This window comes from Pseudophryne corroboree, chromosome 3 (assembly GCF_028390025.1).
Source record: "Pseudophryne corroboree isolate aPseCor3 chromosome 3, aPseCor3.hap2, whole genome shotgun sequence".
Lineage (NCBI taxonomy): Eukaryota > Metazoa > Chordata > Amphibia > Anura > Myobatrachidae > Pseudophryne > Pseudophryne corroboree.
Window position 1 is genome coordinate 490,090,158 of NC_086446.1, and position 26,099 is coordinate 490,116,256.

The 26,099-nt window shown below is 46.0% G+C and overlaps 1 protein-coding gene across 4 annotated transcripts in view; it reads left to right on the top strand.

Moving 5' to 3' along the window:
- MAP2K4 (mitogen-activated protein kinase kinase 4) overlaps window positions 1-26,099 on the top strand; it is a 74,366-nt gene that overhangs the window by 42,144 nt on the left and 6,123 nt on the right. For all 4 annotated transcript variants that reach the window (XM_063960945.1, XM_063960946.1, XM_063960947.1 and 1 more), the window contains 2 exons: window positions 23,750-23,827; window positions 24,800-24,948. In XM_063960945.1, the coding sequence (XP_063817015.1) occupies window positions 23,750-23,827; window positions 24,800-24,948 (227 nt within the window). The remainder of the gene's footprint in view (window positions 1-23,749; window positions 23,828-24,799; window positions 24,949-26,099) is intronic.

Below are 26,099 nucleotides of genomic sequence, written 5' to 3' on the forward strand. Positions count from 1 at the left end.
GGACTGATGGATTACTTTTAAAATAAAAATGTATAAAAAATTGGCTTTAGTCATTAATGTTGTTCTCTGTTTTGCTTATTTGTTATCTGCAAGCATAAATCTGTTTCTTTTCAAGGGCCTGATTCGTGTTTGTAATCAAGCTGGGCATACACTATACAGTTATCTGGCAGATCATCTGCCAGATCTGACTGGTTGGAATGAAAATCTGGTAATGGACAAGAGCAAATGATGATTAACAATTTGCTCCCAAACACTGGAAAACTGACAAAATCTGTTGTCCAGACAAATTGGTCAAATCATGGGTTTAACCAGATTGTATGAACAACAGATTGTGTCCGTTTTCCAGTGTTTGGTAGCAAATGGTCAGATTTAAATTTACACTCATCCATTACCAGATTTTCAGTCCAACCAGTCAGATCTGGCAGATGATTGTATACTGTATGCCCAGCTTAAGCAATGCAAATTATCAAGGAACTGGGCAAAACCATGTTTCACTGCAGGTGGGGCAGATTCAACATGCAGAGAGATTTAGATTTGGGTGGGCTGTGTTTGAACTGAAATCTAAATTGCAGTGTAAAAATAAAGCGGCATATATAATGTACGTACGTTCATACATATGTGTCAAGGATATGGGTGACTTATTGTCCTGTCTGTCTCCTACCATTAGCAGAGATGGGAGCAGCCAGCAAAGTGATCATTTACTAGAAATGTTTCATGGTCTCTAGACAAATGTAATAGTAAAATGAAAATGTAACCTGTAATGACCCTTTAAGGTCCTGTGCAGGATATTTATTTTTGCGTTCCATGTGAGGTCATGTTGCCTCTTCCACCAGTGTGCAGGAGCATGTGGTATCTCTCAGTTTCCGAGCCAAGTTTGGCAGTTGAGTGCAGGCGTCGGGGGCCCGGCACGTATCCACGTCACTCAGAACTTGTTGGGTCATTCCCAGAGTGAGCTCAGTCTGGTGGAATGTGTGGCTGGGAAGCCAGGACTTCCTATCCAAGTAAAAATAGGAGCTGACGTCTGGGACTTGCTGGCTGAGTTCAGCTTGGAGGCGTTAACCCTTAACTTATGTAATAAGTACATTCTTTGTATTGTTTTCATAAAACACTTCTGCTACCAGAAATTATGTAATGAGACCCTATACCATTTGAACAGGTTGTGAAGTCTAATGTTAAACAATATAAATAACCTTATCTGTCAAATATTAGCCTATTCTTTAAATGATGACTGGAGTATTTTTGTTTGACTTGAACTGTGGTGGAAATTGGTTGTTGATATCATTTAAAAAATACGGGTATTCTCACCCAAAGTCACGCTCCTCTGGCAACTTGGACCCTATTACTTTTATTCCCTGAAGCCTTCTCTCCAAAAGGTGGGATGTACTAAAGAGAAAATGCTGTAAACCGCCCCGTTTTCCATAACCCGGGACTGACTGCTGTCTGCTTGCCGGTTTGGGAGGTGACAGAGGCCCCAGGGAGGTGATGGAGAACCGGTGATGGGAGGTGATGGCATACCCTCTGACAGGTATCGAGGGGTACCTCTGTCACCGCATTGCGATGTTAATCACATATGTTAGTAAATATGCGATTAGAATCGCTGTGGTGGGCAGTGATGTATCTTAATACATCCCACCCAAAATGACTGCCATCATGGCGGCTTACAAGCGTTTTCTGGGTAGGTCTCCTTTTTCATTAAATCACAGTTCAGTATCATGAGGAAATACAGGCATGAGATCTATTACCCAGAACAATTTTTGTTTTGTAGGTGACTTTTTGTCTTTATTTTCAGTTTGGAGCACAAAGCCCCAAATATACAGAAATGAATGTATAAGTTTCCCGCAAAACATATCAGCATCTCTGTATTAAAACATCTTGAAAGGGGTGCTTACCGACGCCGGGATCCCGGCAGCATACCGACGCCGGGATCCCGGCGGGGAGAGGCGAGTGCAGCAAGCCCCTCGCCACGGGTTCTATTCCCACTCTGTGGGTGTCGTGGACACACACGAGTGGAAATAGTCCCTGTTGGTCGGCATGCCGACCATCGGGATAGTGGGTGTCGGGAAGCTGCAGGAGGTCATGTGACCGTCGGTCTCCCGACCGTCGGTCACATGAATACCACCCCTTGAAAGGAATGTATCAGAAAACAATAGCTTTCATTCAGCAGCACAGCAAATATAGATGCATTGTCTGATGATTCACATTTTGTGAAGGTATGAGAATGTACTCCAAAAGTTTTAGGCAGGTGTTAAAAAAAGGAAAAAAAATGCTGCAAAGTAAGAATGCTTTCAAAAATAGACGTGCTATTAGTTTTTGTTTTTTTATCAATGAATAAAATGCAAAGTGAATGACCAGAAGAGAAATCTAAATCAAATCAATATTTGGTGTGACCACCCTTTGCCTTCAAAACAGCATCAATTCTTCTAGGTACACTTGCACACAGTTTTTGAAGGAACTCTGCAGGGAGGTTGTTCCAAACAAGATCTTCTGAGGATGTAGGCTTGCTCAAATCCTTCTGTCTCTTCATGTAATCCAAGACAGACTCTATGTAGAGATCAGGGCTCTGTGGGGGCCATATCATCACTTCTAGGGCTCCTTGTTCTTCTTTATGCTGAAGATAGTTCTTAATGACATTGGCTGTATGTTTAGGGTCATTTTCCTGCTGCAGAATTTATTTGCAGCCAATCAGATGTCTCCCTGATGGTATTGCATGATGGATAAGTACCTGCCTGTATTTCTCAGCATTGAGGACACCATTTATCCTGACCAAACCCCCAACTTCATTTGCTGAAATGCGTCCCCAAACTTGCAAGGAACCTCCACCATGCTAACTGCCTTCTGCTACAGCCAAATTTTTAAAATTTTGACTAGTCACTCTAGAGCTCCTGCTGCCATATTTCTGCATCCTAGGTCCTATGTTTTCGTGCATAGTTTAGTCGTTTGGCCTTGTTTCCACATGGAAGGTATGGCTTTTTCGCTGTAATTCTTCCATGAAAACCACTTCTGGCTAGACTTCTGCGAACAGTAGATGGGTGTAACTGGGTCCTACTGGTTTCTGACAGTTCTGAGCTAATGGCACTGCTGGACATCTTCTGATTTTGAAGCATGATGTGTCTTTCATCTGATGCACTAAGTTTCCTTGGCTGACCACTAAGTCTATGGTCCTCAGTGTCCGTTTCTTTGTGCTTCAATGCTGAGAAATACAGGCAGGTACTTACCAATACCATCAGGGAGGCTTCCGATTGGCTCCAAATTTATTCTGCAGGAGGACGACGACCCCAGACATGCAGTCAATGTCATTAAGAACTATCTTCAATGTAAAGTAGAAGAGTCCTGGAAGGGATGATATGACCCCCACAGAGCCCTGAATGCAACAACATCGAGTCTGTCAGAGATTACATGAAGAAACAGAAGGATTTGAGCAAGCCTACATCCACAGAAGATCTGTGGCTAGTTCTCCAAGATGTTTGGAACAACCTCCCTGCTGAGTTCCTTCAAAAACTGTGCCCGTGTACGTAGAAGAATTGATGCTGTTTTGAAGGCAAAGGGTGGTCACAACAAATATTGATTTGATTTAGATTTCTCTTCTGTTCATTCACTTTGCGTTTTCTTAATTGATAAAAATAAACTATTAACACTTTTATTTTTTGAAACTATTCGAACTTTGCAGCATTTTTTCCACACCTGCCTTAAACGTTTGCACTGTGCTGTGTATGTTACTAGTATCTTATGTTCGAGAAGACAACTTTTATTTAGGTTTACTGTCCCTTCTTATATGTACCTGAATGTTTTGGGAGTAAACTGTTCCACCTCTAGTAAATGTACATAACATTTGAGGAACATACAAAGTCCACACTGATGGCAACCTGTACTCCGGGGCCAAACAATAAATTGTGTGCTTATGAACTAACACAGAGGTTCTCATACACGGTCCTCAAGGCACCTTAACAGTCCAGGTTTTAAGTATATCCATACTTGGCCACAGGTGACTTAATTAGTGTCTCAGTGTAATGTTTTGCAGCCTTTCATAGCAATACATTTTCATAGCACAGTATTTCCTCATTTCTTGTTCCTAATCAGAATTTATAACCAGCATGAACTCATTTTACAATTTTCTTTCTACTCATTGGGGTAACACTATGGGCCTGTTGTAATGCTGCCTCTAATTTGGCAGCCTTGCGGGATACCGGCCAAACTTGGACCTTTTTTTAAAGGGGCAATCACTTACAAGGCATGATTTTGTTAAACACAGGGAATGATTGAGGAAACCAATTACTATTACTCCCTCTCTACAGTAGAAGGTCTCATACCTGTACTTTCTATGGGTGGTATTCATGCGACCGCCGGTCAGCTGACCGACAGTCACATGACCTCCTCCACGAGCCCGACGGCTCACTTTCCCGATGGTCGGCATGCCAACCAACAGGGACTATTTCCACTCGTGGGTGTCCACGACACCCATAGAGTGGGAATAGAACCCGTGGCGACCGCAGGTCGCCACCGAGCCCGCAGCGTGACGAGCGCAGCGAGCCCGCAAGGGGCTTGCTGCACTCGCCCCTCCCCGCGTCGGTATGCTGCCGGGATCCCGGCGTCGGTAAGCTGACCGGCGGTCAGGAGACCGCCGGTCAGCCATACTACACCCCTTTCTATTGTGCCTGTTCTGTTTCTTTGTCTGTCTATCTTCTGATTTGTCAAATGATACACAGTTTTGTGGTGTAAATAAATAATGGTAGCAGAAAGGTACATTAAGTGGCCTGGGGCAAATACCTAAGACTCTGCGATTTTATGTAAAACGAACATGGTTTTTTTTTTCTTTTTTTCTCCTACGTCAGTGGTTCTCAAACTGTGTGCCGTGGCACCCTGGGGTGCCTCGGGACACTTGCTTGGGTGCCCTGGGTTGAGGGTCCAGGACCACTTCAAATTATTTATGTTCAATGTAATAAGCAAAACCAGTGCTGGTGTCTGCAAATCATAAGATATGTTTATAAACAGAAGCCAATCTTGTCCTTCATCCCACAACTGACCCGGATGACATACTGTATAAACACAATTTACTTAATTTAATATTTCTTTCTAAATTTCTCAGAAACTTTTGGCCTAGGGGTGCCGTGAAAACAATTCTGACACTCTCTAGGGTGCCGTGATTCAAAAATGTTTGGGAACCACTGTCCTACGTGTTTATGATCTTTCTGCAGAACCATTTCAGGTAGCACCAATAGAACAGGGTATACAGGAGTATGTATATGCAGGTTGTAGTATATATAGTTAAGCTGCAGCCATCATGCTTATCGTGAGAACTCTGTTTACCAGAGCTTGTAGACACTCATGGGGTTACTTAAGTGTAGACATGAGCTAAGCTTGGTAACGAAAGCTGTTTAGCATGGGCAAAGAACCAAGTGATGTAATGTCCTATTTTTAGACTCTCGTAGTTCCACATTGAGTTTTCCAGCCCCCCCCCTTCCTACTGCTTCCGAATGAGTAAGCTGAGGTATTTTCTCAGCCGAAACCGCTGAAGAATTTGGATGATGACATCGGCATCCCTTTGATATAGGGAGCTTAGTCAGAGCCTCAGCATTTCTCGCATTAATCTGCAAGAGGCTGATGTCACAGGCATGGAGCGCAGACGCGTTCCAGGGCTGTGGTATTCCTACACATCAGTACTGCCTTACAAGTATTGATCTAGTGCACCAAGGCTGCATAATGGCCTTTGCAGCTTTCTCCAGTTAAATGTGCATAGCAGCCATATAAGCCGATCGTAACTCACAAATGCCAGTACATTGACCTCTGAGTCAGATTATTTTACTGGGATAGAAAAAACCTCTATGCTCTATTTTAAATGTCAGTCCCGATTTACAGAATTATGAACACTAAGTATGTGTGACTGATTAGTATAAGAAGAACAACAGATCACTTGGGTTTTTGTGAGCAAACAATGTGCATCAATGTTTTATCCAATATCAACATTTAGTATAGTAACTATTCTATATTACCATAAACTGTTTACATAGGTGATCCTGCATACATTAGTTTGACAAGGTGGCAGGTGACAGGAGTAGCAGACTCTGGTTATTACATCAAGTATATATGAATGAAGGGTTTTATTCAGCAGTGGATGCAGTTCATCCAGCTACTGCATGTTTAGTTTTTGGCAGTTTTCTCTAACGTCCTAAGTGGATGCTGGGGACTCCGTCAGGACCATGGGGAATAGCGGCTCCGCAGGAGACAGGGCACAAAAATAAAGCTTTAGGATTAGGTGGTGTGTACTGGCTCCTCCCCCTATGACCCTCCTCCAAGCCTCAGTTAGGTTTTTGTGCCCGTCCGAGCAGGGTGCAATCTAGGTGGCTCTCCTAAAGAGCTGCTTAGAAAAAGTTTTTAGGTTTTTTATTTTCAGGGAGTCCTGCTGGCAACAGGCTCACTGCATCGAGGGACTTAGGGGAGAGAATTTCAACTCACTTGCGTGCAGGATGGATTGGATTCTTAGGCTACTGGACACCATTAGCTCCAGAGGGAGTCGGAACACAGGTCTCACCCTGGGGTTCGTCCCGGAGCCGCGCCGCCGACCCCCCTTACAGATGCTGAAGATTGAAGGTCCGGAAACAGGCGGCAGAAGGCTCTTCAGTCTTCATGAAGGTAGCGCACAGCACTGCAGCTGTGCGCCATTGTTGTCACACACTTCACACCAAGCGGTCACGGAGGGTGCAGGGCGCTGCTGGGGGCGCCCTGGGCAGCAATATTTAATACCTTTATGGCAAAAGAATACATCACATATAGCCATTGAGGCTATATGTATGTATTTAACCCATGCCAGATATCTGAAACTCCGGGAGAAAAGCCCGCCGAAATAGGGGGCGGGGCTTATTCTCCTCAGCACACAGCGCCATTTTCCTGCTCAGCTCCGCTGTGAGGAAGGCTCCCAGGACTCTCCCCTGCACTGCACTACAGAAACAGGGTAAAACAGAGAGGGGGGGCATTTTTTGGCGATATTTTGATATATTTAAGCTGCTATAAGGAACAACACTTATATAAGGTTGTTCCCATATATATTATAGCGCTTGGGTGTGTGCTGGCAAACTCTCCCTCTGTCTCCCCAAAGGGCTAGTGGGGTCCTGTCTTCGATAAGAGCATTCCCTGTGTGTCTGCTGTGTGTCGGTACGTGTGTGTCGACATGTATGAGGACGATGTTGGTGTGGAGGCAGAGCAATTGCCGATAATGGTGATGTCACCCCCCAGGGAGTCGACACCGGAATGGATGGCTTTGTTTATGGAATTACGTGATAATGTCAGCACATTACAAAAATCAGTTGACGACATGAGACGGCCGGCAAACCAGTTAGTACCTGCCCAGGCGTCTCAGACACCGTCAGGGGCTGTAAAGCGCCCTTTACCTCAGTCGGTCGACACAGACCCAGACACAGACACTGAATCTAGTGTCGACGGTGATGAAACAAACGTATTTTCAAGTAGGGCCACACGTTATATGATCACGGCAATGAAGGAGGCTTTGCATATCTCTGATACTGCAAGTACCACAAAAAGGGGTATTATGTGGGGGGTGTAAAAACTACCTGTAGTTTTTCCTGAATCAGAGGAATTAAATGATGTATGTGATGAAGCGTGGGTTAACCCAGATAGAAAAGTGCTAATTTCAAAAAAGTTATTAGCATTATACCCTTTCCCGCCAGAGGTTAGGGCGCGCTGGGAAACACCCCCTAGGGTGGATAAGGCGCTCACACGCTTATCAAAACAAGTGGCGTTACCGTCTCCTGATACGGCCGCCCTCAGGGATCCAGCTGATAGGAGACTGGAAACTACCCTAAAAAGTATATACACACATACTGGTGTTATACTGCGACCAGCCATCGCCTCAGCCTGGATGTGCAGTGCTGGGGTCGTCTGGTTGGATTCCCTGACTGAAAATATTGATACCCTGGATAGGGACAGTATTTTATTGACTATAGAGCAATTAAAGGATGCTTTCCTTTATATGCGAGATGCTCAGAGAGATATTTGCACTCTGGCATCGAGAGTAAATGCGATGTCCATATCTGCCAGAAGGAGTTTATGGACGCGACAGTGGTCAGGTGATGCGGATTCCAAACGACATATGGAAGTATTGCCGTATAAAGGGGAGGAATTATTTGGCGTCGGTCTATCGGATCTGGTGGCCACGGCAACTGCCGGAAAATCCACCTTTTTACCTCAGACCCCCTCCCAACAGAAAAAGACACCGTCTTTTCAGCCGCAGTCCTTTCGGTCCTATAAGAACAAGACAGTCATATCTGCCTCGGGGCAGAGGAAGGGGTAAGAGAGGGCAGCAAGCAGCCCCTGCCCAGGAACAGAAGCCCTCTCGGGGTTCTGCAAAGCCCTCAGCATGACGCTGGGGCCTTACAAGCGGACTCGGGAGCGGTGGGGGGTCGACTCAAGAATTTCAGCGCACAGTGGGCTTGCTCACAGGTGGACCCCTGGATCCTGCAGGTAGTATCTCAGGGTTACAGGTTGGAATTCGAGAAGTCTCCCCTCGCAGGTTCCTAAAGTCTGCTTTGCCAACGTCTCCCTCAGACAGGGCGACGGTATTGGAAGCCATTCACAAGCTGTTTTCTCAGCAGGTGATAGTCAAGGTACCCCTCCTACAACAGGGAAAGGGGTATTACTCCACGCTATTTGTGGTACCGAAGCCGGACGGCTCGGTAAGACCTATTCTAAATCTGAAATCTTTGAACCTGTACATACAAAAATTCAAGTTCAAGATGGAGTCACTCAGAGCAGTGATAGCGAATCTGGAAGAAGGGGACTTTATGGTGTCCCTGGACATAAAGGATGCTTACCTGCATGTCCCAATTTGCCCTTCACATCAAGGGTACCTCAGGGTCGTGGTGCAAAACTGTCATTATCAGTTTCAGACGCTGCCGTTTGGATTGTCCACGGCACCTCGGGTCTTTACCAAGGTAATGGCCGAAATGATGATTCTTCTGCGAAGAAGAGGCGTATTAATTATCCCTTACTTGGACGATCTCCTGATAAGGGCAAGGTCCAGAGAACAGCTGGAGGACGGAGTAGCACTAACCCGACTAGTGCTGCAACAACACGGGTGGATTCTGAATTTTCCAAAATCTCAGTTGACCCCGACGACACGTCTGCTGTTCCTGGGAATGATTCTGGACACTGTTCAGAAAAAGGTGTTTCTTCCGGAGGAGAAAGCCAGGGAGTTATCCGAACTTGTCAGGAACCTCCTAAAACCAGGGAAAGTGTCTGTGCATCAATGCACAAGAGTCCTGGGAAAGATGGTGGCTTCTTACGAAGCGATTCCATTCGGCAGATTCCACGCACGAACTTTTCAGTGGGATCTGCTGGACAAATGGTCCGGATCACATCTGCAGATGCATCAGCGGATAACCTTATCGCCACGGACAAGGGTGTCTCTTCTGTGGTGGTTGCAGAGTGCTCATCTGTTAGAGGGCCGCAGATTCGGCATACAGGACTGGGTCCTGGTGACCACGGATGCCAGTCTGAGAGGCTGGGGAGCGGTCACACAGGGAAGAAACTTCCAGGGAGTATGGTCAAGCCTGGAGATGTCTCTTCACATAAATATACTGGAGCTAAGAGCGATTTACAATGCTCTAAGTCTGGCAAAACCCCTGCTTCAGGGTCAGCCGGTGTTGATCCAGTCGGACAACATCACGGCAGTCGCCCACGTAAACAGACAGGGCGGCACAAGAAGCAGGACAGCAATGGCAGAAGCTGCAAGGATTCTTCGCTGGGCGGAAGATCATGTGATAGCACTGTCAGCAGTATTCATTCCGGGAGTGGACAACTGGGAAGCAGACTTCCTCAGCAGACACGATCTACACCCGGGAGAGTGGGGACTTCATCCAGAAGTCTTCCACATGATTGTGAACCGTTGGGAAAAACCAATGGTGGATATGATGGCGTCCCGCCTCAACAAAAAACTGGACAGGTATTGCGCCAGGTCAAGAGACCCTCAGGCAATAGCTGTGGACGCTCTGGTAACACCGTGGGTGTTCCAGTCAGTGTATGTGTTCCCTCCTCTGCCTCTCATACCAAAAGTACTGAGAATTATATGGCAAAAGGGAGTAAGAACGATACTAGTGGCTCCGGATTGGCCAAGAAGAACTTGGTACCCGGAACTTCAAGAGATGCTCACGGAGGATCCGTGGCCTCTACCTCTAAGACGGGACCTGCTTCAACAGGGACCGTGTCTATTCCAAGACTTACCGCGGCTGCGTTTGACGGCATGGCGGTTGAACGCCGAATTCTAAGGGAAAAAGGCATTCCGGAAGAGGTCATTCCTACACTGGTAAAAGCCAGGAAGGAGGTGACTGCACAACATTATCACCGCATTTGGAGAAAATATGTTGCGTGGTGTGAGGCCAGGAAGGCCCCCACGGAGGAATTTCAACTGGGTCGATTCCTACATTTCCTGCAAACAGGATTGTCTATGGGCCTCAAATTGGGGTCCATTAGGGTTCAAATTTCGGCCCTGTCGATTTTCTTCCAGAAAGAATTGGCTTCAGTTCCTGAAGTCCAGACTTTTGTAAAAGGAGTACTACATATACAGCCCCCGGTTGTGCCCCCAGTGGCACCGTGGGATCTTAATGTAGTCTTGGATTTTCTCAAATCCCATTGGTTTGAGCCGCTCAAATCGGTGGAGTTGAAGTATCTTACATGGAAAGTAACCATGCTACTGGCCCTGGCTTCAGCCAGGAGAGTATCAGAATTGGCGGCTTTATCATATAAGAGCCCATATCTGATTTTCCATACGGACAGGGCAGAACTGCGGACGCGTCCTCATTTTCTGCCTAAGGTGGTGTCAGCGTTTCACCTGAACCAGCCTATTGTGGTGCCTGCGGCTACTAACGATTTGGAGGATTCCAAGTTGTTGGACGTGGTCCGGGCATTGAAAATATATATTTCAAGAACGGCGGGAGTCAGAAAGTCTGACTCACTGTTTATATTGTATGCGCCCAACAAGATGGGTGCTCCTGCTTCTAAGCAGACGATTGCTCGTTGGATTTGTAGCACAATTCAACTTGCACATTCTGTGGCAGGCTTGCCACAACCTAAATCTGTCAAGGCCCATTCCACAAGGAAAGTGGGCTCATCCTGGGCGGCTGCCCGGGGGGTCTCGGCATTACAACTCTGCCGAGCTGCTACTTGGTCAGGGGCAAACACGTTTGCAAAATTCTACAAATTTGATACCCTGGCTGAGGAGGACCTTGAGTTCTCTCATTCGGTGCTGCAGAGTCATCCGCACTCTCCCGCCCGTTTGGGAGCTTTGGTATAATCCCCATGGTCCTTACGGAGTTCCCAGCATCCACTTAGGACGTTAGAGAAAATAAGAATTTACTTACCGATAATTCTATTTCTCGTAGTCCGTAGTGGATGCTGGGCGCCCATCCCAAGTGCGGATTGTCTGCAATACTTGTACATAGTTATTGTTACAAACAAATTCGGGTTGTTATTGTTGTGAGCCGTCTGTTCAGAGGCTCCTACGTTTGTCATACTGTTAACTGGGTTCAGATCACAAGTTATACGGTGTGATTGGTGTGGCTGGTATGAGTCTTACCCGGGATTCAATATCCTTCCTTATTGTGTACGCTCGTCCGGGCACAGTATCCTAACTGAGGCTTGGAGGAGGGTCATAGGGGGAGGAGCCAGTACACACCACCTAATCCTAAAGCTTTATTTTTGTGCCCTGTCTCCTGCGGAGCCGCTATTCCCCATGGTCCTGACGGAGTCCCCAGCATCCACTACGGACTACGAGAAATAGAATTATCGGTAAGTAAATTCTTATTTTTTCGATAATACGATTATTATTGCAGGAGGAGTCTTGTGTAAATAGACGCCTCCTGCTGCCTACCCTGATCCACTGCTGCGAACATCGTTCATCGGACTAACCCTCAAGTTACTCGGAATGGCTTGTGTTTTGATATGAAGCTAAGGATTCAGCCACTGGCCTCTGCACACACAGAAAACAGGACCGACACCCCCGTTTTCTGAAACACTGTCCGTGCCTGCCACAAATGGCAGCAGCTTGAGGGCAGTGCAACTATCGCAGAAACAGATCCTGCATGTGCAGAGCTACAACCATCGGACATGAGCACAAACCATCAGGTTTCATACATCTCTTAATTAGGCCACAAGTCAATAGCTCACAAAGTAATGTACTTACCCACATTTATACAGTTATGACAGAACCCAACTAATTATCCCCATTTATTTGCATTAACACCCAAATACATACCTCTATCTTATATATACCCAACAACACACAAACTACTTACCTCATTTATGTATACTTATCACAGCAAACTACTTGCCTACATCTGTACATGCTTACTGTAATGCCCAAGCTGCTTAATCATCTGTATAGACAACTCTCCCACTTACCTTTACCATCCAAACTACCCAACAGGTGTACACTTACTGTAACACCCAAGCAAACCACAATCACATTTGTTGCAGTAATCATCCATGCCCTCTTCTCATGAAGTCAAAACTATTTTCTCTTACATCCTAGAGGGTGCTGGGGACTCCGTAAGGACCATGGGGTATAGACGGGCTCCGCAGGAGACATGGGCATTATAAAGAACTTTAGAATGGGTGTGCACTGGCTCCTCCCTCTATGCCCCTCCTTCAGACCTCAGTTAGATCCTGTGCCCAGAGGAGATTGGGTGCACTACAGGGGAGCTCTCCTGAGTTTCTCTGGAAAGAATTTTGTTAGGTTTTTTATTTTCAGGGAGCACTGCTGGCAACAGGCTCCCTGCATCGTTGGACTGAGGAGAGAGAAGCAGACCTACTTAAGTGATAGGCTCTGCTTCTTAGGCTACTGGACACCATTCGCTCCAGAGGGAGTCGGGACGCTGGTCTCCCCCCGCCGTTCGTCCCAGAGCCGCGCCGCCGTCCTCCTCACAGAGCCGGAAGATTGAAGCCGGGTGAGTATAAGAAGAAAATAAGACTTCTAAGGCGGCAGAAGACTTCAGATCTTCACTGAGGTAAGCCATTGCGCCCACACATTACACACACTACCAGGCACTGATGGGTGCAGGGCGCAGGGGGGGCGCCCTGGGCAGCAATATAAACCTTTAAGTCTGGCAATATGGATATAGGCTGCGGAGGCAGTAAGTGTATAAATCCCCCGCCAGTTTTATAAAATTGAGCGGGACCGAAGCCCGCCGCTGGAGGGGGCGGAGCTTGGTCCCTCAGCACTAACCAGCGTCATTTTCTCTACAGAGCACTGCATAGAAGCTGGCTCCCCGGACTCTCCCCTGCTGAACACTGTGACACAGGGCTGAAAAGAGGGGGGGGGGGGGCACTTGTAAGGCGCAGTGAGTGTAATGCACGATTTTCAGTGGGACCTCCTGGACAAGTGGTCCGGGTCCCATCTACTAATACATCAGAAGATAAGCCTGTCCCCCAGGGCCAGGGTGTCTCTCCCGTGGTGGCTGCAAAGTGCTCACCTTCTAGAGGTTCGCAGGTTCGGCATTCAAGACTGGGTTCTGGTGACCACAGACGCGAGCCTCCGAGGATGGGGATCAGTCACACAAGGAAGAAATTTTCAAGGACTATGGTCAAGCCAGGAGGCTTGTCTACACATCAACGTACTGGAATTGAGGGCCATATACAACGGCCTACGACAAGCGGAGAATCTTCTTCGCGACCTACTGGTTCTGATTCAATCGGACAACGTTACAGCCGTGGCTCATGTAAACCGCCAAGGCGGGACAAGGAGCAGAGTGGCAATGGCGGAAACCACCAGGATTCTTCGCTGGGCGGAAAATCACGTAAGCGCTCTGTCAGCGGTCTTCATTCCGGGAGTGGACAACTGGGAAGCAGACTTCCTCAGCAGACACAATCTCCATCCAGGAGAGTGGGGACTTCATCAAGAAGTTTTTACAGAGATAACAAGTCGTCACGCCTCAACAAGAAGCTTCGGAGGTATTGTGCCAGGTCAAGAGACCCTCAGGCAGTAGCGGTGGACGCCCTGGTGACACCTTGGGTGTTTCAGTCGGTCTATGTGTTCCCCCCTCTTCCTCTCATCTCAAAAATATTGAGAATCATAAGACAAAAAAGAGTGAAAACAATACTCATTGTTCCAGATTGGCCTCGAAGCGCCTGGTATTCAGATCTTCAGGAGATGCTCACAGAAGATCCATGGCCTCTTCCTCTCAGGGAGGACCGGTTACAACAGGGGCCCTGCGTGTTCCAAGACTCACCGCGGTTATGTTTGACGGCATGGCGGTTGAACACCGAATCCTAGCTGGGAAAGGTATTCCGGAGGAAGTCATCCCTACTCTGATAAAGGCTAGGAAGGAGGTGACTGCAAAACATTATTACCGTATCTGGAGGAAGTATGTTTCTTGGTATGAAGCCAAGAATGCTCCTACGGAGGATTTCCATCTGGGCCGTTTTCTAAACTTTCTACAGACAGGAGTGGATATGGGCCTAAAATTAGGCTCCATTAAGGTACAGATTTCGGCCCTGTCTATTTTCTTTCAGAAGGAGTTGGCTTCTCTCCCAGAAGTACAGACTTTTGTAAAGGGAGTGCTGCGCATCCAGCCTCCTTTTGTGCCCCCAGTGGCACCTTGGGACCTTAACGTGGTGTTACGGTTCCTGCAGTCTCACTGGTTTGAACCTCTTCAAACGGTTGAATTGAAATTTCTCACTTGGAAGGTGGTCATGTTGTTGGCCTTGACATCTGCACGGCGGGTGTCCGAATTGGCGGCCTTGTCTCACAAGAGCCCCTATTTGACTTTCCATGTGGATAGAGCAGAGTTGAGGACTCGTCCTCAATTTTTGCCTAAGGTGGTTTCTTCATTTCATATGAACCAACCTATTGTGGTGCCTGTGGCTACGAGTGACTTGGAGGATTCCAAGTCCCTGGATGTAGTCAGGGCCTTAAAAATCTATGTAGCCAGGACGGCTCGGGTTAGGAAAACAGAGGCTCTGTTTGTCCTGTATGCAGCCAACAAAGTTGGCGCTCCTGCTTCGAAGCAGACTATTGCTCGCTGGATCTGTAACACGATTCAGCAGGCTCATTCTACGGCAGGATTGCCGTTACCTAATTCGGTAAAGGCCCATTCCACTAGGAAGGTGGCCTCTTCTTGGGCGGCTGCCCGAGGCGTCTCTGCTTTACTGCTTTGCCGAGCAGCTACCTGGTCAGGTTCGAACACTTTTGCAAAGTTCTATAAGTTTGATACCCTGGCTGATGAGGACCTTGCGTTTGCTCAGTCGGTGCTGCAGAGTCGTCCGCACTCTCCCGCCCGGTCTGGAGCTTTGGTATAAACCCCATGGTCCTTACGGAGTCCCCAGCATCCTCTAGGACGTAAGAGAAAATAAGATTTTAAACCTACCGGTAAATCTTTTTCTCCTAGTCCGTAGAGGATGCTGGGCGCCCGTCCCAGTGCGGACAAAATCTGCAAGGCTTGTATATAGTTGTTGCTTACATAAGGGTTATGTTACAGTTGAGATCAGTCTTTAGCTGATACTGTTTTGTTCATACTGTTAACTGGTTGCTTATAGTCCAGGTTATACGGTGTGGATGGTGTGGGCGTGTATGAATCTTGCCCTTAGATTAACAAAATCCTTCCTCGTATTGTCTATCTCCTCTGGGCACAGTTTCTCTAACTGAGGTCTGGAGGAGGGGCATAGAGGGAGGAGCCAGTGCACACCCATTCTAAAGTTCTTTATAGTGCCCATGTCTCCTGCGGAGTCCGTCTATACCCCATGGTCCTTACGGAGTCCCCAGCATCCACTACGGACTAGGAGAAAATGATTTACCGGTAGGTTTAAAATCTTATTTTCCTCGTCCATTTCCGCTTTACCCCAGTTCATTTGCATGCTCAAACTACTGTAATTACCCCCAGGGGCTTGCTCCAAAATTTGTATTCAATTACCAAACACAACACACTAACTTTTCCCATTCATACATACGCATCCGAACGCTTCCAAATTTGGCGTGTATATGTGCTGCTGCAGCTACTAAGTAAGTTCAGTATGATCCAGCTTGTGGTTTGCATGTGAAGCCCACGCTTGCATTAGCAGAACAGCCTTGTCAATACATGCTTGTAGTGTTTTCCTTCCTCTCCAAAATGAATACATGAGGCACTTTCCTCTCTCTAGTCTGTATGGAGGAATCCTATGGCTTCATGCTGGGCACCAGCCAACCTCTACTTGGTAATATGTCACTGGAACTCCTAATGATGGTTCTAGCATGATAAAGATGGAAGCCATATTTGTTCATAAGACTCCATTTTATCTGACAAATTGTTTCAAATTGTTTTCCAGCTTAGAATTGAAACAGGAAAAAGTACAGACACTGCATTTTGTTTGAACCCACATTGTGAAGTTATAACCTTTATCTAAGATATATTTTACGGTAATTTCCTAGCAGAAATATACTGTCAGCAGCTAGACATGTGAGCTTCAAAGGGTATTTGTCAGTTTGCGGTACAGCAAGTGTAAAAATATAACCAGACATATGTAGGTTTCGAAGTTAGCAAAAAACCCCTAGTTATTCCACTTAAGAGCACATATAAAAAATATAGATGTTGGCAAACATATTACGTATAAGATAGAAGTTTTATTAGCCAATAGGATTAATCTTCTTGTCAGGAATCGACGACACGATATGTTAATTGGTATCACTTTATAATGTACTGCTGGTAGAAAATAAAGCTCTCTCGCTCTGCACTATTATTCTTCACTAAACACTCGTGATTAGTTATTTCAAATAATAATTTGATGACTGGTCACTGGCTGCAGCCGTGTATGAACCTGATGCTGACTGACTGAATGCGTGCTTGAACTTGGTTAAGCAAAGGGTGCCCTTTCCTGGGGATCCCTTTATCAAGCACATTACCTTGCTCTCGTTATAGACTCTATCATGACCCTATATATGATACAGAAGGGCTGAGTCTTTTAGCGGTCGCTCATCCACAGCATTATGCAAATGCTAGTGTACATCGGTGCGTCTGAATATGCAAGGACTGAGACACCCATTGTTGGCGTCTGCATACTCTGAAATACCGCTTAGTGTGCCTTTTGGCGCATTGGTCTCGCCAGGCCCTATGGCAGGAGCAGTTTCTGTGTCCATGTATGGCGTCATGTGTGAGCGGGTCAGCATCTTTATGCAACGGCTACCAGCGACATGCCCATAAGACGGCCCATCTCTGCATCCGCTAAGCCCTTTCCATGTCACCACCCAATACATTTACAAGACATTTCAGACTGTGCGCCTCAATTGCAATCTTAGCGCATGCGCAGAGAAAAAAATCACTCCACTGTATCGGACATCGGGAGTGAGTTCAACACTAAATCAGGTCCAGAGTGAGAGCAATGCCGTCACACAGTCTGTATAGCAGGTTAGCCTATGATTGGATTGTAATGATGCAGAGTGAGTGCTGTGCAGTCACTTAGTCCTTTCTTTTTTTATTTATTTATTTTCCATTTTTTTTTTTTTATTGTTTGTCTTTTTAGCATCTTGAGGTTTTGCAGTTGTTACCAATCTGGCTTGTTCTCTGATCTCATGATATCTGGCTATATTGAACAGTGATGGCATACAGATATAAATCAAAATAGGCTTAGTCATGTACAGTGATTCAGTGTTCTAGTATTTTCCACTAGAGATTTATCACTGTATTCTGCTTGCTAAGCCACGCCCACTTTTACTCATTAATATCATATTTGATATTTTTAGCAATTCCTCTTTATTTAAGCGTATCCCTCATTTTATATTTAAATACATCTAGCATTGTCTGACAACACTAATTCTAGTGTCCTCTTTTATATACTGCTATAGATAAAATGCCATTGGTACGTTAACACAAAAACGACAAGGTACTAAGTACCTCCTGGCGCCAATTTAAAAAGGCTCAGTAGTTAAATAATAGTCTGCCTGCAGCTCTCTAATATCAAAAGGGACTACTCTGCCCTTTATTTCTAAAATCAAAGATACAAAAAAATAGAATACAGAAAGCACTAGCAGACTATAATTAAAAGAAATGTATTTGTTTATAGCATAAAACCGGTATCTCTTTTATAAACCTTTATAGCTGATTTCTACGTGAATATACAACAATATATTACTTCCTCAGAAACACAATCTTGTACAAAGAACAATTGTTACATATACATTGATACATGCACAAACCTTTATCTCATTGATCTTACTATGTAATACACTGTGACCATGCTCCACTGAATACTTTGTATACATAGAAACGTAAATGCTAGTTGTTAGTAGTTTAGTTTAGCAGGCTGTTAGCTCAAAGTTCATTATATTGGATATTCAATGTAGTGTTGGTGTTTATGAATCTGTATCCAAGTAGAAAGTTGTTAGAATATTAGATAGCTTTGCCGCTTTTGCAAACACTATGGAACAATTTCTCTGCCAGGCATTCAGGTGTTAGTACTCATGCAGAAAAAAAATAAGATTTTACTTACCGGTAAATCTATTTCTCGTAGTCCGTAGTGGATGCTGGGGACTCCGTAAGGACCATGGGGATAGACGGGCTCCGCAGGAGACATGGGCACTTTAAGAAAGAATTTAGGTTCTGGTGTGCACTGGCTCCTCCCTCTATGCCCCTCCTCCAGACCTCAGTTAGAGGAACTGTGCCCAGAAGAGCTGACAGTACAAGGAAAGGATTTTGGTAATCCAGGGCAAGATTCATACCAGCCACACCAATCACACCGTATAACAAGTGAAACAACCAGTTAACAGTATGATAAACAACAGAGCATCAGGTCAACACTGATGCAACCATAACATAACCCTTATTGAAGCAATAACTATATACAAGTATTGCAGAAGAATTCCGCACTTGGGACGGGCGCCCAGCATCCACTACGGACTACGAGAAATAGATTTACCGGTAAGTAAAATCTTATTTTCTCTTACGTCCTAGTGGGTGCTGGGGACTCCGTAAGGACCATGGGGATTATACCAAAGCTCCCAAACGGGCGGGAGAGTGCGGATGACTCTGCAGCACCGATTGAGCAAACACAAGGTCCTCCTCAGCCAGGGTATCAAACTTGTAGAACTTTGCAAAAGTGTTTAAACCTGACCAAGTAGCCGCTCGGCAAAGCTGTAATGCAGAGACCCCTCGGGCAGCCGCCCAAGAAGAGCCCACCTTCCTAGTGGAATGGGCCTTAACTGATTTTGGCAGCGGCAATCCAGCCGCAGAATGAGCCTGCTGAATCGTGTTACAGATCCAGCGAGCAATAGTTTGCTTTGAAGCAGGAGCACCAAGCTTGTTGGAAGCATACAGGATGTTTTCCTGACCCTAGCCGTTCTGGCTACATAAACCTTCAAAGCCCTGACCACATGAAGTAACTCGGAATCCTCCAACTCATTAGCCACAGGCACCACAATAGGTTGGTTTATATGAAAGGATGAAACCACTTTCGGCAGAAATTGTGGACGGGTCCGCAATTCTGCTCTATCCGCATGGAAAACTAGATAGGGGCTTTTATGTGACAAAGCCGCCAACTCTGACACAGTTGGCCACGCCCCTCTGACACAGTTGGCCACGCCCCTTTATAGGAAAAATCGTTTAAAAAAACAGTATTTGCTGTACAGAGCAGGGTAGGTGTAGTCCCTGAGCCCCTCAGCCGGGGTCAATTTGAGGGGGGAGTGTGATCACAATCCACTCACCCATACAGGAACAATAACAATAGCAGCAGCCTCTCTGCCCCACTGCAGCACAGCACACTGCAGCATGTGCTGTGCTGCCAACATGAGAGCTGCTGCTGCTGCCCAGTAAGGTGTGAGGGGGTTAGGAGTGCAGGGGACCAGGGCCCCTCTGGGCCCCTCCATCAGTCCCAGGCCCAAGTAATTAGTACCCACTCCCTCCCCCTCTCGGGGTCACTGACAACATCCTACAGAGCCACTGGAGTAACGGATCCTGTGAGAAAGCGGAGAAGAAGGAAGAGGAGGAGCAGCGCCCGAGCAGGTACCGGGGCCGCACTGTGGATGAAATGAGGGCTGTACCTGGCATAGGGGGTAATTCAGAGATGAACGCAGATCGCTGCATACGCATCCGGATCTACGTTCATCTCTGCACTGCATTTGATAATACGGTGCTCTCTTAGGCTGTGAGGAAACATATGGCAAAAAAATTGACTTTCCAGCAGTAGCTGTGGAGACCAGGTCCGAGAGACCCGCCCCAAACAATTCCTCACCCTTTTTGAGTCGGCATCACCTGTCCATTGTCGAGTCCACATGACCCTTCTGGCAGAAATCGACATAGCATTTATTCTAGAACCCAGTAGACTAATGTCTCTTTGAGCTGTGGAGAAAAAATGGCGCTGGTGAGTGCTGCGGAAGATGCCCCGCCCCCTCGACGTCGGGCTTCTGTCCCGCTTAAATATGCATTTTCTTGGCGGGGTCTCATACATATATACAGTGCCCAACTGTATATATGTTTACTTTTGCCAAAAAGAGGTTCCAAATGCTGCCCAGGGCGCCTCCTCCTGCGCCCTGCACCCTTACAGTGACCGGAGTATGTGAGGTGTGTGGGAGCAATGGCGCACAGCTGCAGTGCTGTGCGTTACCTCAGTGAAGAACGGAGTCTTCTGCCGCCGATTTGTAGTCTTCTTGCTTCTCATACTCACCCGGCTTCTGTCTTCAGGCTCTGCGAGGGGGACGGCAGCGCGGCTCTGGGATCGGACGGCGAGGGTGAGATCCTGCGTACGATCCCTCTGGAGCTAATGGTGTCCAGTAGCCTAAGACGCAGGACCTAGCTTCAGAGAGTAGGGCTGCTTCTCTCCCCTCTGTCCCACGATGCAGGGAGTCTGTTGCCAGCAGAGCTCCTTGAAAATAAAAAACCTAACAAAATACTTTCTCTCAGCGAACTCAGGAGAGCTCACTGAAAAGCACCCAGCTCGTCTGGGCACAGTATCAAACTGAGGTCTGGAGGAGGGGCATAGAGGGAGGAGCCAGTGCACACCAGAACCTAAATTCTTTCTTAAAGTGCCCATGTCTCCTGCGGAGCCCGTCTATCCCCATGGTCCTTACGGAGTCCCCAGCATCCACTAGGACGTTATAGAAACAGTTTTTTTGAGCAAAGCTGTTCTTGCAAAGTAGTTGCTATTAAACATGGCCATGTTAGTCAATTTGCTATATATGTACAGGTCAGGGACGTGCAGTCAGGGGCTTCCCTGTCATAATGATTAAAATAATACAAATTAGATATTTATAACAGAGGTTGTGTTATAGATATCTTCTTTGTTTTATTCTAATCCTCACCCCTGGGTTCATGACTGCGGGACCCGGCGGACATAGCGCGGCTGGCGGCAGGCCTGGATCCGGTTGTATCCTGTGCCTGCTAGCCACTTTGCAGAGTTCGGCAGTGGGTACCCATTTCAAAAATGGCGCCTCAGCGTAATTTTTGAAATTCAAGATGGCCACCGCGAGCCAATCACAGCTCGCCGTGTCATCGATCCGCCCCCTCTGGCTGGCTTATATAAGTCCGCGCGAGGCAGCGGAGGAGAAGCAGAGAAAAGCTCCTGAAAGCGGAAGACTCCGAGGAAGTCCTGGATGAGCGTCAGCAATGCAAAAGAGAGCTTAAAGGCTGCCGACCACCAGGTGAAGGCACCGGAAGCCCTGGAGTGGCAGCGGCCATGCAAAGAGCTGAAAGGCCGCCGCCACCAGGTGAAGGTGCAGCATAATAAAATATTTAAAACATATGATGTGGTGGTTTTTATTTTAATATTTTCTTTACAGGCAGACTACGGGTGCCAGCGGGCTCTTAATGTCCGGGCATGCTGGCACTTGTGGTTCTCCAAGTGCCGGCATGCTAGGACAGGCTTGCTGGGACCTGTAGGCCACCTGTAAACAATATTATCCTGCCATGAACCCCATACCCACCGCCACCAGGGGTGCGGGGCATAGTGCTGGGCTATGGGGTAGAGTATCTATTGTTCAAGAGGGGGGACCCCATTTTATATTTTGGGTGTCTCCACTTTCTGAGGAATTCCAGCCCTGGGCTGACCAGTTTAGGGGTGGGTAATGTGATGGCAGGGGGACCCCACACTGAGTGTCCCTCCTGCTATGGCATTATGCCCCCTTGCTGGTTGTGCCTGGTGCTGGTTTTCGTGCCATAGGGGGAGTGCCACGTTTTTGTTTCCGTTTTCCTCTTCCCTTCTTCATTGGGGGGAAGGGGGGGGGGAGTTAATAAGACCAGGGCCTCCCCTGCCGTTTAACTCCCTGCACGTCACTGGTACAGGTTTTACCACATCCTCCTCCAGGGCTGTATACAGGCCCTCATTCCGAGTTGATCGCTCGCAAGGCGATTTTAGCAGAGTTACACACGCTAAGCCGCCGCCTACTGGGAGTGAATCTTAGCTTCTTAAAATTGCGACCGATGTATTCGCAATAATGCGATTACAAACTACTTAGCAGTTTCAGAGTAGCTTCAGACTTACTCGGCATCTGCGATCAGTTCAGTGCTTGTCGTTCCTGGTTTGACGTCATAAACACACCCAGCGTTCGCCCAGACACTCCTCCGTTTCTCCGGCCACTCCTGCGTTTTTTCCGGAAACGGTAGCGTTTTTAACCACACGCCCCTGAAACGCCGTGTTTCCGCCCAGTAACACCCATTTCCTGTCAATCACATTACGATCGCCGGAGCGAAGAAAAAGCCGTGAGTAAAAATACTATCTTCATTGTTAAATTACTTGTCGCAGTGCGAATATTGCGCATGCGTACTAAGCAGAATTTCACTGCGATGCGATGAAATATACCGAGCGAACGACTCGGAATGAGGGCCACAGTACATTTAGCTTCCGGCTCTGGTGCTTCAAACCTTGTCAGTAAGCTGTATATGGAGACGTAAAAGTGTCCCCAATATGAGGTGAGTTGGTTCCACGTATTCCACCAGCTGGAGATTTTTCAGATACCTTTTTAAAAGATGCGTTTCCCCGCCTGAACAGAAACTGCTTTACATAAACAGCTTTGCTCAAAAAACTGTTTTTTTTTTTCTGCATGAGTACTAACACCTGGCAGAGAAATTGTTCCATAGTGTTTGCAAAAGCAGCACAGCTATCTAATATTCTAACATCTTTCTAGTTGGATACAGATTCATAAATACCAACACTATATTGAATATCCAATATAATGAACTTTGCGCTAACAGCCTGCTAAACTAAACTACTAACAACTAGCATTTACGTTTCTATGTATACAAAGTATTCAGTGGAGCATGGTCACAGTGTATTATATAGTAAGATCACTGAGAGAAAAGTTTGTGCTTGTAACAATGTATATGTAACAATTGTTCTATGTACAAGATTGTGTTTCTGAGGAAGTAATATATTGTTTTATATTCACGTAGAAATCAGCTATAAAGGTTTATAAAAGAGATACCGGTTTTATGCTATAAACAAATTTCTTTTAATTATAGTCTGCTAGCGCTTTCTGTATTCTATTTTTTTGCCATTGGTATATGTGACCGACGCTCGCTACAGGTTGTATTCCCACTCTATGGGTGTCGTGTAATAGTCCCTGGTAGCATGTCGACCAGTGGGATTTTCAGATGCCGGGATCCCAATGACGGTATTGTGACCGGCAGTCTCCTGACTGCCAGTCACGTAAACCTATCCCATTGGTACTTATCATCCATACTGCTATATTACCTATTCTACTATCTGTGTGTGTGCATAGTTATTTTGTAAGTTCTGCTGTGCGGTTTACTTTTATTTCACTAATATGTTTGTTCCTTCCCTTCTTCTTTAGCCGGAAAGAATAGACCCCAGTGCATCCAGACAAGGATATGATGTGCGGTCAGACGTGTGGAGCCTTGGAATCACATTGGTAAGAACTAATTTGTAGAATATTGTTATAGTGTAAATGTTTGTCTTTTTTCTATATATATATATATATATATATATATATATATATATATATATATATATATATATATATATATATATATATATATATATATATATATATATATATATATATATATATATATATATATATATATAATTTTTTTTTTTTTTTTTTTTTTAAGTAGAAATGTGTTACTGAATATTTTAAAGATTTGACATTTCCAAATTCTTTCATTTGAATAGCTACAAAATATACACTGGTGTACAAGTAAAGGGTGTAGTATGGCATGCCGGTGGCCGGGCTCCCAGCGGCCGGAATCCCGACCGCCGGCATACCGACAGCGGGGTGAGCGCAAATGAGCCCCTTGCGGGCTCGCTACGCTGTGGGTACGGTACACGCTATCTATTCTCCCTCCAAGGGGGTCGTGGACCCCCAAGAGGGAGAAAAGGTGTCGGGTTTCTGGCCCCTGTATACTGTGCGCCGGGATCCCAACAGCCAGCAAACTGAAGACCACCCCAAAGTAAACGGTACCTGGGAACTAATGTATAATTTTTCTTTCAATTTGAAATCTCTGCATGGTCAGCTTATTTTTTTAACCAATTGTGCTAATGTACTGTATGTTTACTGGGTGCAGAGTGTGTGGTGCACATGGACCCCTGGGACTTGGGTGGGGCCCATACACTGCACCCATATATTTATACCTCTCCAGAGTCCCGTGTCTGTTAGAAGTAAATGTGGGATAATTTAGCAGTGCCCATTTCCCCGGTGATTTACACATGTGCTCTAGAAAAGTCCCTGGGAACAAGGCGCAAACACCATGTTCCGGGAAACCTGCGCATGCCAGAGTCTACTGCCCTGTCAAAAAGTAGGGGTCCCACACAGAGCCTGCACACGGACCCTCTCCTCTCTCAAACAGCCACTGTGTATTCACCTTCCTTTTCTGCTTTGCAGTATGAGCTGGCTACTGGGAGGTTTCCATATCCAAAGTGGAACAGCGTGTTCGACCAGTTGACGCAGGTAGTGAAAGGAGACCCTCCCCAACTGAGCAACTCTGAAGAACGAGAGTTCTCCCCAAGTTTCATCAACTTTGTTAACCTGTGGTAAGTAACTGAGATCAGTCCCATGAATAGCCATTGACTATATCTAGTCCAAATAGATACAGAAGCCATGCAAGTGCAAATACTTCTTTTTATTTTTTTTTATTTTTTTATTTGGTGACCGGTCTTTATTCTGTAATAAAGTGTAGCAACTCCCACTTAGCTAGTGTGTGACCTAGGTGATTCTTCAGTGGAACAAGCTGGAAATAAAGATGAATTTCTGCTACTAGAAAAGAGGGTTAAACAGATGGTTTAAGTTTCCAGTCTGTCTAGAGGTGATTTACATAGAAACAGAATTTGACGGCAGATAAGAACCCCTTGGCCCATCTAGTCTGCCCCTTTTTTTTTTTATCCTTTAGGTAGTCTCAACCCTTTTTGAACCTTAATTCTTTGTAAGGATATTCATATGCCTATCCCAAGCATGTTTAAATAGCTCTACAGTCTTAGCCTCTACCACATCTGATGGGAGGCTATTCCACTTGTCCACTACCCTTTCTGTGAAGTAATTTTTCCTTAAATTTCCCCTGAACCTGCCTCCCTCCAGTTTCAGTGTATGTCCTTGAGTTCTAATACTCCTCTTCCTTTGAAGAATGTTTCCCTCCTGAACTTTGTTAAAACTCTTGGTATATTTGAAAGTGAACAAGCTGTCGGTGTAAATGCATAATTATGGGCAGTACTGGTGGGGCAATGGTTAGCATTACTGCCTCACAGCACTGAGGTCATAGGTTCGATTCCCACCATGGCCCTAACTGTGCGGAGTTTGTATATTCTCCCCGTACTTGCGTGGGTTTCCTCCGGGTACTCTGGTTTCCTCCCACAATCCAAAAATATACTGGTAAGTTAACTGGCTCCCAACAAAAACTAACCTTAGCGTGAATGTATCTGTGTGTACATGTGATAGGGAATCTAGATTGTAAGCTCCACTGGGGCAGGGACTGATGTGAATGGACAAATAATCTCTGTAAAGCGCTGCGGAATGCGTGTGTGCTATATAAATAACTGGTAATAATAATAATAATAATGAATCCGAACCTACAGTGTGATTTAACGCTACACCGTAATTCTTTTCAGTGGTAACTCACTCATGTTTTAGTAGTAGGGGGCATATAAATCTTATTGACCCATTATTTGTGTAAAGACAAATTCTAGAGTAG